The 17,189-nt window shown below is 25.4% G+C and overlaps 1 protein-coding gene across 4 annotated transcripts in view; it reads right to left on the bottom strand.

Annotated features, from left to right (window-relative positions):
* LOC111626769 (carcinoembryonic antigen-related cell adhesion molecule 5-like) overlaps nt 1–17,189 on the bottom strand; it is a 66,470-nt gene that overhangs the window by 16,644 nt on the left and 32,637 nt on the right. For all 4 annotated transcript variants that reach the window (XR_002756925.1, XR_002756926.1, XM_023370259.1 and 1 more), the window contains exons 2-4: nt 9,112–9,269; nt 5,528–5,863; nt 4,059–4,169 (exon numbers count right to left, since the gene is read on the bottom strand). Coding sequence is in view for 2 of the 4 variants with exons in the window: in XM_023370259.1 (XP_023226027.1) it covers nt 4,059–4,169; nt 5,528–5,863; nt 9,112–9,190 (526 nt within the window). In the remaining 2 variants the exon portion in view is untranslated. The remainder of the gene's footprint in view (nt 1–4,058; nt 4,170–5,527; nt 5,864–9,111; nt 9,270–17,189) is intronic.

Here is a 17,189-nt window from a genome sequence, read left to right as displayed (position 1 = left end):
CCAGAAAAATGTTTTTATATTAAACGATTAATTAAATTATTTTCGATGTTTACTTACTACTCTTTTTAAAATATATTTTTTATGATATAAAAATTATTCAGTATTTTTAAATTTAATTGTGATCGTTTAATTCATAAATAATAAAATATTGAAGTAATAATTAAAAAGACTTTTAATAAAAGTTTAATCCTAGTATAAGTTATATAAATTTCAAGACAACGCTTGAATAATTTCGATTAATGCCATGTTGTATTAGTGAAACCAGTTAAACTACTATAAAGAATAGTGGAGATGTTTGTAGGATATAAATAATTCGATAGATAATTAATTAGAACTGATTGTCTTCTTTAAACTTTTATGAACTAGATATGTTTTTTTTTTTTTAGTTCCTTCGAGCACATCTATGAGATTAATGAACTTTTCTATTACGGAAAAATCTATAATTATTCATCGAGCATCCTTCATTGTTTTTTAGTTCTTTAACAAATTTTTGGCAAAGAAATAGACACGTAACTAAATGAACCAAAGATGGATGACTTCTAGATTTTTGCTTCCAATGAAAAATAAAAACTATCCTTAAAAATATTTATTATACTCGACGTGTATCTCATTCATGAGATAAATATTACTTTTTTTATTTTACCCTTCAGATAATGTGATTGATATTTATTAAAATAAAATATCGACGTTATTAAATTTTTAACAGATGAGAAATATGATTTTTATTCATTATTTTTTCTTCTTATTTTTTTCTATTTAAATTATTTTTTAAAAAGAATGCAAAGAATGAATTTGTAATATAACTTTGATTTAACACAGTTTATTGCTTAAATAGACTGCCTGCAACTACTGAATTGTCGTATTGATAACAAATAAAAGCATTTTGTGAATATTTAATGAAACAAATTAAATATTTATTTTATTGTTGCCATATATATTCGAATAATGTATAAATTTATCTTTATTACTTTAAAAAAAAATCAATATATTTTTATATTATTTTAATAATCTTTAGAAATATATTCGGTTCTAGCTAAAAGTAAGTTTAATATACGGGTGAAAGTACTTGTTATATTTCATCTAAACTTTAATTAATTTGATCCTCGTGGGTGGCATAACCTCGCTGTGAAAAGAGTTTTCAGATTTAGGACATAAGTCGAAAATGTAACGGTTATTCTGACGACTGAGAGAAATCAAGCATAACGAATGGATACCAGGAAAATGTAAGATAATGGGAGATAGTGCCAAATCCTGATGCCAAAATTCTGTTTAATAATAAAAAAGAAAAACGTAAATCGAAAAAGAACATTAGATATTATTTCAACTAAACGAGTAATTTGTTTTTAATTAACGAGAAGCAAAACATTTTAGGTCCGTGTTTTACTTTTACTATATTTTTCATTTTAACTACTTTAATTACTGCATTAAATCAAGTTTTATTCATTTCCAGATCTTAGATTTAGTACATATAATAAAAATAAGAACAGAAAAGAAAATATCTTAAATGAAATAAAAATAAATCTTAATTAATTAAACTTCTAGAACAATTTTTAAAATAAACGAAAAAATTTTTAAATAATAAAAAATCATTTAAGAAATTTATAGTTTTATTTTTAAACTATATAGATATTAGAGATGTCCAATGTAAGTGTTAACAAACTACATATAAACAAAGAAAAACTCTTCATAGACGTGAGAATATTATAAGAATTCTATTTCAAGTTTCGCTGTTTGATATAATAATCTCAGGAAATCTCTCGAACATAAACCTCTTCTTTTTTATTTTGATTTCCTTCATCCTCAAACTTTTAAATAGAAAAACTCAACATTAAGCATTATTTAAAGAGCAATAAAGGCATTTTTTTTAAAAAAAAATTCAATATTATAAATATTAAAAGTTGTTTATTTCTCTTTTAATGATAATTGAAATGTAAATTAAAGAGCTGTTTTAATCTTTAATTAATTCTCTTATCGAAACGAAAGTGGCTGCGTATTATAAATATTCTTCGCTAGAGATTCTTAAAGCACTAAAAAGTTTTACTGTAATGAAGCTTTGTATATATCTAACATCTCATTTTTATGGACAATTTTTTTTTCTAATTTCCCCTGAATTTATGAAAAAAATATTTTAGATGAGTAAATGGATAGTAACAGCAATTATTGTAATATCTTTTAATTAAAAATTATATGCAATTTAAGCATAAATTTGAATTTTTAAAAAAATAACAAAAATTGCCTTTTTTTAATCAGCATTAAATTAATCAATTAAAAATTAAAATTTGCAAAAATTAATTAATGCAATACAAAAACTAAAAGAAAAAAAAAGCGTAAAATATTTTAGTTGTTCATTTACTAAAATCATGATCTGTCTAGTGTAGATGAGTCCCGAGAGACAACAGATATCCCCATGTACTGTACTTTCAAATAGCTTATAATCAATTAAGTTATTTTTGCTGATTAAATCTTTTTTTCCCTCCTCCTTTCCTACAAAAGAATAAATTTAGTTCATTTGACAATTTCAGATTACAATGAATGAAATTCAATCACATAATTGGCTAATTATTGCATGTTTTATAATGAAAAAATAAAATAAAATTAACTGAAAGAGGAGAATTTTTCTGAAATTATGAAAATGTTGTAATCAGTAATGTTGCTTTTGATAGCCGGTATAAAAAGATTTAAATAAGAGCCTATTTGAAGACATTATTGTGTAAAGAGATAGCTCATTTGTTTCCTGATTCCTGCAAGTTATTTCATCTGAACCAATCTCGATTTAAAAGAAATAAAATACCCAGAGGGACTACTTACACGCTCATTTTTCAACTTCGCTTCATTGAACGAAGCTAAATAAACTGTAGAGTTTTTTTTTTTTAATAAAAATCAACTTTTTTGGCCCTTCACATTATTTTGATTGTAAATAAAAAAATATTAATATCGACTATAATTCATTTTAGTTTTTTACATGCTCTTTAGAGCTACTTAAATACATAATTATCTAAATTGGTTTATTATGATTTTTTTAGATAATCGGTTTTCTTCTTACCAGTCATTCTTTAACTTTAATATTAGAAAAAAATAATAATATAAAAAATTTGACACATCTAAACTGCTTCCCGAAGATTAATGCTCGATTGAACAGTATTATTAATATATATTATAAACTAATCCGTAATCATTTAAATTGATAATCAGTTTCATAATTTTAATACGCTGTTTAAAAGTTTTTGTCGATAAATATTAAAATTTGTAAATAAAATTTTGAAGAATACAAAAAAAATCTGAAATTTAGTTATCAGGATGAAAAATTGTTAACTGTTTTAAAATACGTGATCTGTGCTTAAGAAGATAAGAAGATAAAAAATATTCTGAAAAATATATTCAATTTAAAGACATTTGATCGAATTTAATGATTGTTTCGTCTTTTAAATCATCGCAGCCTCTTATCATCTGCATAATACCAACATTCACATTTACAAGATAATGAATCCTTTCCTGTTATTATCCTATAATAGTAACCTGTACTGTGGCAACAATTTGCATTGCCATTCGTACGTATGATATGCAAAGTGAAAATGATTTTTGATCTTTCCATTCTTCAATTGAACAAAAAATCTTTTTGCTATGTCAGCATTTTTTCTCTTAGTTTTCAATACTGCAAGATAAATTCCAGACATCGTTAGCATTTTTGATCTGGTTTAATGTTTGAAGGTGCTTACAACTTCCATTCTGAAAGTCTACAGTACAGTGTAATTTAAATATGGAGTCCTTTGCCTTTAATTAGTAAAATATACCTAAAGAAATTTAACACAATTTAAATACATAATAAATTTAATTCAATTGTAATAATAAATAAATTACATATTATATTCTGTTTCCAATTAGACTTATCTAAAAGGTTAAAGTTATTGTTAAAATATCTCTTTATATCCAACTACGAAGCGTGTTTAATATAAATAGGAGAAAGAATTTTATTTTATATTTAAAAATAAACTAAATTTTTTTAAGTGTTATAGAATTATTTAATAAAACAAATTACTTCGTGTTATCCAAATATTTACCTCCAATACCATCGCATTTGAGTTGTACATCTGCACCTTCATCATACGGCCCTATGATACCAGACATCATCTGATCTTTGTCATCAGTGATGATAGTTTTTTCCGGAGGCACTGACAAAATATATGTTTTTAATCAACGTTAATGTCTCTAAAAAACTAAATAAATATAATATAAAATATCATATTTATAGATACGAAAAGACTTAATAGAATTTTCAGATTTTATATAGTCTATAAAATTTCCGATAAAATAAATAAAAATATTATTATATATACAAAATTTCCTAAGCATAAAATTGATAGATGATTATAGAAGACAAGAATAAGCAATTCCAGTAAGAAATAAAATATAAGATAAAATTTATTAAGCGACATGATTAATCTCTCAATTTTATTTAGTGATATTCAAAATTTTAAAATGAAAATAAATAAATTACGTTATATTTATCCAATTATAAACTATTCTCAATTTGTTGTATATTAGCATATATGATATTTAGAACAGTTTAAAGATGTAAATTTAAAGACCAAGAGTAACCTAGACCAAAAGTTCTGTTTAGCAATTTTACCCGAAAGTAGATTAAGTTTCTGTTCACACTCAGATGTCACGTTTCGAATGAAAAAGTCAGCAAATTGACGAAAAGTTAATAATCTCTGGTATCTTGCTCTAGTTAGAGAACTGTTTACAAGGCCTTACTGTATATCATAAACAATATGTAGTTGGATATGATCCAAAATGTTTTTACTTGTTTCCTTGATTAAAGAGTGCTTGTATAAATTCGAGATAAATTCTATAAATTCTTTATATAACATTTTTTTTCGCATCAAAACAGAGTCATTACTGTAAGTAAAATGTGATTGATTTATATAGGATGTTCACAAATAATATATACATTAAATTAAAATAGAATATACTAAGGCAATAAATCTAAAAGTAATAATTTATCACAGAGAACAAATTACTCATTTCTATTTTATTTGAAGAAATTTTATGAGATGAAAATGGTGTTTTATAAAAAGGAGTTTACAATATTATTGAACATTAAAATGATTCTTATATAAAAAGCTTTATTAACTAGAATAATTATTTGCAATCAAGATAATAAAACGAGAACAAAACCTTAGAGTTAATTGAGTTTATACCCAAGAGGTTATAAAGATCAAGTTCTTCAATTAAGTAGACACATGAAAGGAAAGTTGCCTGTTCATAAGAACTAAATCTAAAATGATAATGGTTCTGTTACAAAATACTTCATTTAGGTTCTAAATAGCATATAAATGAAAATATAAAATTTAAATTTAAGATCGGATTATATTTAACTGTTTTAGTTTATTAATGGCCATTTAAATAATGAGATACTGTACATTTGAAAAACTTATTGCAATCTCGCTAATATTAAGCAAGACAAACTGATTAATTCATTCAAAAAATTAAAAAGTTACGATTAAGAAAGAGAAATTGAATTTACCTGTAACATTTAAAATAACAGTGGAACTGTAAGTTCTTCCCCATCTGAAATCAACTCGACATCTATAAATGCCTTCGTCGTCTTCACGAACTGGTTCTATCCTTAAAACAGACGGTTCTGCAATCATATCGAATACTGCTCTCGACAAGAGTGAATCTGCAGGAAAATGTTTTGCTTGGTCCAAGGGGCTATTTCTGGTGTCGATACTGTACATTGGTACTCTTGAGTCTCCTTTGTACCAAAGTACAAGAGACACTTTGTCATTCGGTGAAGGCACACTGATGTTGCAAGGTAATTCACCCTTCCCTCCTACCACAGCATGGTACTCTGGAGGTGCTTTGAAAATAGAATAGCATTTTTTGAGATATTCTTTTTCCGAATGTAAAGTTTTTATTGTTATCTTTGTATACTCTCAAAATAACTTCAGCATTAACTTAAAATCATATACAAAGTATTAAAAGTAAAATAAATATAACCCTTATAACCAAATAAATTATTTAAATAATTAAAATATTATTTTTTTTCCTCCATAAAATATTAATTATTAATAAAAAAATAATAATAGAATTAAATCAATGTCAAATAAACAACTATATTTAAAGAACCTATCCGTAAAAAATTATACTTTATAAATTTTATTTTTCGTGTACAGTACATGCTCATAAATAAATAATGTACACGGCTATAAAATATCATACTAGATTTGCTTCGTGAGCAAACCGGATAAACAAGAATAATCATTTTTAGAATGTGCTTCAATTTCGGATTGTTAAAATGCAAATTGGTGGTGTCAGTTATTTTAGAATACGAAAATATCTTAAACCAGCACGCAAACATTATTACTATTATATGATCCAGCCTTTCCTGTCGTGAAATTTGCCGCCGTCATGGATAAAACAATAAATTTAGAAAATTTTATATTCAGTACGCACTTGTCTCATTCGTATCGATTAAAATTCTTGTTTATGTTTATTAAAATCGAAATTAGTTTTTAAAGAATTTCATAAAAATTATTTTTTCTAAACCAATTTATCAAGTAAATTATTCAGAAATTCATGAGATAAAAAAGAAAAATCGCCAAGGTAGGAGGTATATTCGGTACACGTTTCCGGTAACACTATTCTGGTTTCTTTATATAACACAGGCATGTGCAATTTTTCGGGTCGAGGGCTGCATATAAAGGTTTTAGAGTACCCGTGGGCCACGTTTCCTACATTGCCTTGTGGCATTATAAATTCTATTCTTAATTCAGATATAGTGTAATCGAGTAACGTTAAATCCGTGGTAATACAAACATTTAGTAAGAATATTTGTCTTATTTTGATGTAGTACGGGGATCGTCGGAATATATCGACATCAAAGCAAGGAGATCCATCGAGATTTCTTTAGAGTTAAAATATAAGTGTAAGAGTTTATATGCAGATAGGTGATTTATAAAACATAAGAACTATTTCGTATTATGGATACTCATAAATCAAGTCATTATTCTTACGACAGTGAAAATCCAATCCCATTTATCTTCGAAAGTTGCCAGTGAATCAAACCGTAATATAAGTACCATCCAGCACTTTTTCCATCATATTTTGGTAACAACTTATAGAAGAGTGTATACATCAATCTTTGTCAGGTGAGAAGAAATAAAGAAAAGAGTTGCGGCTTCCTTTAAATATTCCTACCGTCTAACCTATTAATCGTTAGTTTGCCATATTTTGTTATTTGATTGATTACACTTGAGCCTTCTTAAATCTCGCACACTTAATAACAATATTATTGCAATTTGTACACGAAAATGCGATTTTTGATTCAATCCGAGAGATTATTTGGATTTAACTTACGTGACAAACTAATCCTGATTGAAACGACGGAATTAAGAAACAGTTTACCACTAAATTATTTAATTGAATGTTAGTTTAAAAGATTCTTGTCAATCATTTCGGGTAATTAACATATCTGATTCATTAAAATTAAATCTGTTCACGTCCTACATTCAGTATATTTGATAGTGAAGAGAATTTAGTTCTGACATACAGAAGACATGAAGATAATAACCTGATGTCGATCATTAGTTGCAACTACAATGTGGAGAAGCTCATTACATCGTAACATTAACGTCATAAGAAGTGTGGAAAAAGGAAATGGAAGAACTTACACGACAATTGCTGTAGTAGACAATTAGAAATAAATCTGAATCGGGTGACATCTGACAATTCCAGATCCTTGTTTTGATATATTTTCTCTCTTTGATAAAAGTACATTAAACACTTTGATTAATCAACGGTTCATCGCTAATTATTCTTAGAAATTAAAAGTAAGCACGAATGTAAAACTGCGGACGGTGCATAAAATATCTTCAATATATGATAAAAAGCTGTTTCAGCTTACGTTGAAAATATATTATTTAAAGTATAGGTTTGAGGAAATATCTCCGGGGCCATTATTAAAAAATTCACTGTCTATATTTCTTTTGAAAATATGTGCAAGGAAAGCATTTTAGTGTTGTTGAAACCTTTTTTTTCTTTACTTTTTTGAAAATGTATCGCTTGTATTGTATATATGTTCTTTGAAAGAGGATTTACGTTAAATCTGTGGTTTTTATCCAATTTAAACTTCTTTTCTAAAATCCCACATCGATTGAATAATAGTTACAAAATATTAAAAAAAACTAGTTTTGAAAATACCTTAACACATTTTTTAACCTATAAACCCCAAATTCTTTGTTTTTACCCTATGGAAAGTATAAGGCACAGAAATAATGTACTTTTAGGTAAAAAATTATTTTATATATAATTTATCGAAGACATATAAAAATAGTAGATTTTTAATAGAAAAAGAAATAGTTTTAAATTTATTTAATGTAAACATTTCATTTTTTATTTAATAAACCTACGCATTGAAGGTTTAAGGTGAGCATTCAACATCAGACTAATTCTAATTCGTTGAATAATTAATTCACTTGAGAAATATTCAACGAAATCTTCACAATATAATAATACGATTAAGCAACTCGCATGCTTTAAAATGAGTTAATTGGTAAAGATGTATTTAGTATATATCAGAATTTGCAATGATTAATATTGTTAGTAGAGATGACCATGCAAATTTCAGAGCGTGGTATTCCTCATCAATCTGATCAGCACTTGTCATGTGCCAAAACGATAGAATTTTGAATAGATTAAATTACCAAATTCTCGTAATCATATTAACGCAGAATATGTAACTTTTTTATAGTTTTAATTATAAAAATTAAAACGTGGCATGGAGATAAATTTTAAGTCGTTGTAAACATTCTAGTTTAAGACATTTTAAAAAAAAATTCCTGAAGAAATAATTTAATTGTTGTTGAAAGAGAAAATACTGAATTAATTTGTTGCTTTTAAACAATTCAGTTCTTGCTAATTTGGTTATTTAATGTTTACAATTCCATTACAAACAACTGACTAAACTGATTATCAAAATACACAATTCAAATGAAATACAAAAGAATTCTAACTTAAAATTTTGATTTTAATTTATCTTAAAGATTTAAAAATTGTTTTCAATGATATTATTCTTATTAAAGATAGAAATTAAAACTTATTACTTACTTGTTCCTTGATGTGTAAAGTGAAGAATCGCTATAAGTAGTAAAATGACCTTGATAAAATAAGAATCTCGACATTCCATGTCTCAAGCTCATTAAATTTACTGAGCAAAAGCCTCCATTAATCGGAGTATTCTTCGAGAAATAAAGTCTCCTTTAGAACTATAAGGAACAATTGTAATTATTAATTTCGCTCGAGATAATATGAATAAAACTTTATATATGACATTTCAAAATAAATAAAAGGTGGTTAGTTATACTTTATAAATTTTAATTAAATATATTAATAATATATTATGCTGTTTAATGATAGAAAGTTGGTAAAAGTAAATAAATCATGGTAATAATAATTATTCATTTATGCATAGATACACGGAAAATGAATAATCGTGTATAGGGCTAGTTTGTAAGTTGTGTAAGTGTAGGATTAATTTTCAGTATACCATTTATAACATTGCGGTTATCATGCTAATTTGGTCAAATTTATAGATGAAAAGTAGCTTCATCAGCTTACTTTGTAAGCGTTTTTGATACAATATTAGTGGAAGTCGATGACGATAACTCATCACTTTTATCTCACCATCCGGCTAGGTTGGCGTTATGATCAGATTTATTATTACGATCGTATTTATATTTATAATGGCGCAACATCATCAAACAAAGTATTTGAATAAAACAATAGAATGTGCCACTTTCGAGACGCTATAACGATACTTAAGCCGATATCGGAACGCATTTAATACTCGACAAGGTTATGGTTATCAACGGTTAAATTCATCTCCTTTCCTACAAGTTTCATTCAAGAGTAGTATAAATTCAATAGAGCATGTATGTACAGTAATTAGCGGCCAATTTACATAGGAAAAGGCTGTGGTTAAGCTCTCGAACCGCATTGATTTCTTACGCTGTTTACTTTTAATGCATTACGTTTTTCGTTTATTATTATTTTTTTTATAATTTTTTTATTTTAGAGGATTAATTTCAGAAACTTTCATCTGCCGAAACCATTAATCGTTTATTAATAATTAAAAAATGAACATTTCTGCACTTGTATATTCGCTTAGAAAAAATTATTGTTCGAATAGTAAACAGCATGTTTATTTAATGCAATTAACATTTTGTTTTTGTTCGGTTTTGTCAGACAATAAGTATAATAAATTCCTTAAAGACTATTAGGAAAATTTTAACGAGAGAAAATAAAGGTTAGGAAATGTAATGAGCGAAAATAAACGATGCATTATTTATTACCAATGGTTGAATAAAACTGAAATTATTATTGAACAATGTAAACAAAGTAAATAATGATAATGACCATTTTTTATTTCCTAAGCCATTACAGAAAAAATAGAGAAAAGTAATATCTTTATAAAAAGATTATTTCATTATTTTCAGAAAGAAAATTTAAAGTGTAAATGCAAGAAGCATGTCATAATTGGATGGAAGTAATCATAATTGTATAGTTGTCAAAGATACGGTGTATTGCACATTATTATTGCACTTGCTCTGAATATGATTGATGTAGATACACTTCATGCACTAGCTTGAAGCAACTTTGTGTCGTACAAAAAATAGAATATGATCGCTGACAACAGACAAAAAGTGATTCAATACTATCTGAGAATTAAATATGAATCGCGATATACAAAATAAAAACCGGAATGTAATGTACCATTTCTTTTCCAGGATAAATAGAAAGTAGTAGCAAAAGAATTTCTTACACTTTATTTATCTTGTAACGCTGTCACCGTAGCTAAAATATTTTTGATGGAGTGTTATTTTGACTAACTCTTCGTTTTTGAATTGCAGATTAGATGTTTCCTCGACGTAAAATTTCATTTTTTTATATTTTTGTTCTTTTTCTTTATAACGTCTACGTATAATTTTAATTAAATTCTTTTATTGGAAAAGAAAAATGGAAATGAATAAATGCATTTTATTTTTCTAAACATTAAAAATATAAAATGTATTGTTCGAATCGTGTAGTTAAAAATGCAATATCACAGAAACAATGTTGTAACTCTTGTTTGATTTTTAAAATATTTGAATCGAATGTAAACCAGAGTTTGCATTAAGAAATAACATTAAGTTGTTTCAGAAAAACATTGCAAAACACAAGTATGAAAGTTAAAAATATTTGATGTCTTACTTTGAGATAAATTCAGATAAAATTTCTGGTTACAACATTTTGTAAGAATATGGATTGCTTTCAGTCATATATTTAGATTTTAATGAATGAATAATAAAATACTAGTTTAAATATTTCCCGAGGAAATATAGTATGCACTCGTCAAGAATAACGTTCTCGTTCCGTATTTAATGTATAATAAACATGGGTAATCGGCTATAAGAATCCAGTATTAGTGATTTATAGCTCCATAAGCAAAACTGGGCATTCATTTGATAAACTATTATTAATAATAAATTTATAATTTCAGTTTGAAACCAAGCCAATTCTTTTCGAAGTTATAAATTTTATTCGAAGCTTTAATATTATAACTAGTTAAAATATAAAAAAAATAGAAGTAAAAACATATAGTTTGCTGCAGGCAGAGAAAATACATGAACGGAAAAAGCGGAAATATACGAAGTTGCAAAGAAAAAATTTCAAAGAACATAACAAAGCTTATATTGTTTTATACGTATTAAACAATATATACTTTGCCCGGGGAGTTTAAAACTGCGACTTATATGATTGTCTGGAATATTATACTTTGTTTTATAAATGGAATAAAAATACTTTAGATATTGATTAAATTAAAAAAGTTTAGATAAATGAAAACTATAATTCGAATCTTTTAATCTATTGACGCATTTTTGAAAGTAAAAATAGGTGACAAATCGTAAAGAAGGAATCTGCTTGTTAAAGTAATGTCACGTATAGAGGAAATCCAAGCATTAAGTGTCTTTCGTTTCATTCAATGCAATTAACTTTTCTAAAAGCATCAATTGATACTTCCTATTCTACTGAATCAACTTCAGAATCCTGATATCAACTTTCAATCCTACTGGAAAATTGTTTGTTCATTTTGGTTTAGCTTATATTTATGACATGAAGTTAGTAAAACTTAAAATTTCTTCTCATTATATTAAATATCTCTAAATTCGTTTTTCTTTTCTAAATCTCTTTGAAGTAGCACGATTATCTACGTTAGCACAGCATTTGCATGATGGCACCTTATTTGCGGAGTTTAAAGACTTTTCGAATCTGTTGCCAAAAATAAAATCGATAATGCAATATTCAAATAAATTTAGTTTAAACAACTTGAAATAATATTTCTACTAAGATCATTACATGCTGAAGACATTCTAATGAAAACTATCTACGTGGATATAATGTTGTTATCACTATTGTTTTTTTTTATTCTTTTACCTTTTTTTGCAATTAATTTCAACTTAATTATAATTAAATTTCTTTTTTGGCAATACATTGTCGTCTAAATAGCGTTATTTTTATTTTTAAATCCGATCTAACTAACAAAATAAGATGCAAATTAGTTGTTTTATATAATAAAATCAATATTACTTTACTGAATTATGTATTTATTCTTTTTAATTAATTTTATCTTAAAACTTTTAATGCTAATTTAAATAGTATTTGAAATTAAAAATATTTGCTAGTTATTTACTGATATTCAATAAAGAAATTTGTTTAGTAAAAAAATTTAGAAAATCTCTAGTAAGTCCAAATTCCATTGAGACAAATATCAATATAAAAGAATTTTTAAATCTAACTTAAAGTTTTTTTCTTTTTCTCCCCTAAGTTCTAAACTTTCAAAGGTTTTAGGAATTATCGTCTATCAATGCGATGATATAATATTGTTTAAGTTTTTTAAAACTAGGAATTTTGAAAACAAAATTTGTTTCCATTCTAATCTCGTTAAATTCTAAAAATTATATTGGAATAAAGTTTAAATATTCAACTAGTAATCTCAAAATAAATGAAATATTCAAATACTAAAAAATAATTTATTTAAAGAATTATTTTAACGAAATTATAACGATAAACAATATATACTAAAGCGTACTTAATTACGGAAAATAAAATAAGAAATTATTCGTAATTTCTCAATTTTAAAATAAAATATATAAAGTGATTCGACTGAATTTTTATTACATAAAACATCAAAAATTGGAAAAAAAAATATATTTTTTTAACATCTCATGAAATTCTAAGTACTGGAAATTCTTCCTTGTTAGTTTTTCTCAATTTTGTAGTATATACTGTATAAATACTTATACATCAGCTGTATTATTATTAAAAAGACAGCTGATGAATGTTTATTAATATTATTCTGTGGAATTAATGCAAATATTATGCATATAAAAATACAATATGTTACTTTTCATAATGGAAAACATATGATAAATAATGGAGGAAATAATTCACGAAGAAAGTTGTAAACATTATTACCTTCATTTTTTCTTTAATATTTTTTTGTCTTCATCATAAACTATTAGAGAATGACATATTCAAATATTAAGGAATAAGCTATTATAAATCAAAATAATAGTTCCATTTTTAATACTTTGGTTTTTTTTCTTTTATTTGCAGATATATCAAAATTATAATAATGTATAATAAGAATATTAACATTAAACTTATTGAACCTTCGAAAAATATGCAATAAAATAAATGTCGTTAAAATAAATTTTGTCTAATATATCTAATATATATATATAGAAATATTTATTAATAAATTTCGAATTTTTGTTAAAGATCAGAACAATCTTTTCATGATGTATCTTGTTAAGATGTAGTTCATTCTCCTCTTCGTTTCTATCTAATGATCTCATTTTCTGTTTGTCTCTTTGCAAAGATCTTTTAGGATATCATCCTAAGGCTATTCAAAAAATCATAGATAAGGAAATGGAAAAAGAAATACATAAAGAAATACGTTTGGTCGTTTTTTTTTCTCTTTATAACTCTCAAGATATGATACAAGTTCGATTATTATTATTTTTTCGATATTTTTTAGAAATATCGAAAAAATGTCCAATGCGTAATTTCACTTAAATCTAAAAATACCATCATTAGTATAAAAATATAATAATTTTTATACTGTTAAAAGTACACAAGTTATGTATATAGGCCTACATATAATTTTATAAAATAATTTATACGGTTATTTTAACGGAATTGCTAACAGAAAGAACAAAAACTTTCCAAAACTACTTATTCTCGAGAAGAAGGTACATGACAGAATAGACCTGCATTCCAGAGTGATGCAGGCGTCGGATGATTGTAGTGTTGGCTCTTTTTTCCTTATCTTGCCTGCACCTGCGATGTTCTGGCAATCTGCCACAGAACCATTAACAATATAGAGGTTTCAGATGGTTGATCTGAGAAGTTTTGCAGATGAAATTTAATACAAAAAGTTAATAATAAATCTAAAAATAATTTAAACTTTTCATTGAAAAGATATTAATATTAAAAATATTAAACTGTAAAAATGATCTGTATATTTATTAAATGTTAAATGAAACTAAAACAGCAGATGACGTCTAAAGCATTTTGGTAATTAAATTAATAATAATTTTCGTTAACAATAACTCATTTCGTGTTTTTATATTCAATTATAATTTTAATTCTAAATTTATTTACTAAGTTTACAACTGTTGAAGATCGAAAATTTATTTGCCAGAACTTCGTGTAATTTTGAGTGAATTTAAACTAATTCATGTTAAATAAGTTTTGAAGTGAAATTCTAAACTTGTGATAGTTACTAATAATGAGAAATAAACCATCAGATTAAAACAAATTCTATTACCACATAAATTTCTATTAGATTCATTAAGAGGGAATATTAACTTTATTATCTAAAATAGTGAATTTATTATGTAAAATTGTCTACATATCTTTTACTTTTACGGGTCTTATCGTAACTGTAAAACTCTTGGAATTGATTCTCCAAATGAACGATTTTCATTTGAATATTCAAAGTAATTTCGCTACCGTTTAAAGAATAGGATTAAAGTAACGGATTGCTTTAGAATTTAGTATTAATAATTGAAAACCAGTTAAATTGCACATATATTAAAGTGTAAAATAGCAAGAAATCTTTTAATATCTTTTCTTTTAAATATTTAATTTCTCTGTATTAATTACTTTATATCCGATCGATTCGGGTGAGTTTTATTTTTATAATTTGACAAAAATACGTCTAAGTGAAGCAGAACGTGGCAATGAAAGCAGTATCTCAAGAAGCTTCCAGAAAAAAAAAAAAACTAGAATATCTATATTTTCTTTTCTAGTTGGATTTTTTCAAGATAGTTCAGCGTCATTAAACAATCTAATTAAACTCATAAATCCTTCATAGAAAAGCTAACATAATTTTAATTCTAATAAGTAAAGAGAAATCATCTTGTCTAACACTTCTTTGAAAACAAATTTATAATTGAAAATGAATTGCTTTACTTTCATAATTAAAATAATGAAATTTGCAACAATAATTAAGGAATATTTATAACATTATAATTGTTAATTTTATTTGCTTAGTTAGGATGACAATCTATTATACAAAATTAAATTTTGAATTATACGTTCATATATATTTATACGTATATATATGAAAAGTTATTTTAACTGTATAATTAATTCTATTGAATACTTTAAAAATAATTTTCTTTGAGCCGTAAAATTAATGAAAGGAATTTAAAACAAAATGCTCACTCTACCGAACAGAATTATACAAAATAGGAAAGATGATACACAGTAAAACTCATTATCTTTCACACGATCGTTAACTGTGTGTGGTGGAAATTAATATTTTACATGGTTTGAATATGACTCTTAATGTTCAAAGATTTTTAAAACAGTAGATAAGATTATGGCACTGAGCCAAACGAGACAGTTAAGAAGTAGCCAGTACACTGGTAGGAGTAGATGAATTAAAAAAGAAAAGAAAGAAAACGCTTCACAGATTCACCTTTTGTGCTTAGCACTTTCGTTGGATGCATAAAACTTTCCAAATTTCTGCCACTTATCTAAATCTAGCAAAGGAAATCAACCGAAAAGTTCAAAACATACATTAATTCAATAATGTAATTTTATCTACATTTTACTTTGAGGTAATGATAAAATAAATTCGCAGCGAAACTTTCAAACTTTAACTGTATTAATGAGGCACTTATCAATTTGTCATGCTTAGAATACAATACACAATTTGTTTTAATAAAATCCCATTTGATAATTTCGATTTATTTGATTAATACATTTGCAATTTATTCAATCTAATCTATATTAATTATTACAGGAATAAAATAAAAAATACTGTTTATTTAATGTAACAAATTATAAAATGCAGTATATTGTTTTCGAAACAATTTTTATATTGACGTTTATTATATCTAAAAATTTTTAATATTTTAAATTTAATATTTTTTAGGCATAAAATTGTCTTAGTTTCTCATAAATTTTTCTAGATATGGAAATGCCTGCTATTGAATTTTAAAAATCATTTTATTTATCTATTGAATAATTTAAAGAATCTTTGATAATATTATTTAAAGGTTTTTTATTATAAGTAAAGGATAATCTTATTTAAATAAAGGGCATATCATTGTATAGGAGTTGCGATGAACGTTGCTTCAATACAAGTGAATTTATGAGAACCATTATTGTGCGAAGAATTGGAAGCAATCTTGTGTATGGTTGATCTTTTCAAATGTTGCCTACATAGGATCATAATATGTTGGTTGACATTATATTTGTCTGCAAGCAATATAACAGAGAGATTGCTCTAGGCAGAGGATAAGACTTCACAGAATAACTACTCCAATAATGTATTATTCCACTTGAAATATGTGCTGTCGCCAGTTTTAATAAGAAATTTAAGATTGATAATAGATTTCACTTCGATTTTAATTATAATCTAACAAGAAAGAATACCTTTACTTTAAACTAGATACTTTTCTATATCAATCGAAACAAGAATTGTCGCCAAATATGAAAAAAATCGATAGTAACATGCATTAATATGGTAATTCAAAAATATCTACACAGAAATCGATCAATAACTAATGCAAATTTATTATTCTTAGAAAAATAATATGTATATATATATATATATAGACTCGTATAGA

This window comes from Centruroides sculpturatus, unplaced genomic scaffold (genome assembly GCF_000671375.1).
Source record: "Centruroides sculpturatus isolate CEXI.00-Female unplaced genomic scaffold, Cexi_2.0 scaffold542, whole genome shotgun sequence".
Lineage (NCBI taxonomy): Eukaryota > Metazoa > Arthropoda > Arachnida > Scorpiones > Buthidae > Centruroides > Centruroides sculpturatus.
Note: the sequence above shows the minus strand (reverse complement) of the source record. Positions and strands in the feature narration are given on the sequence as shown.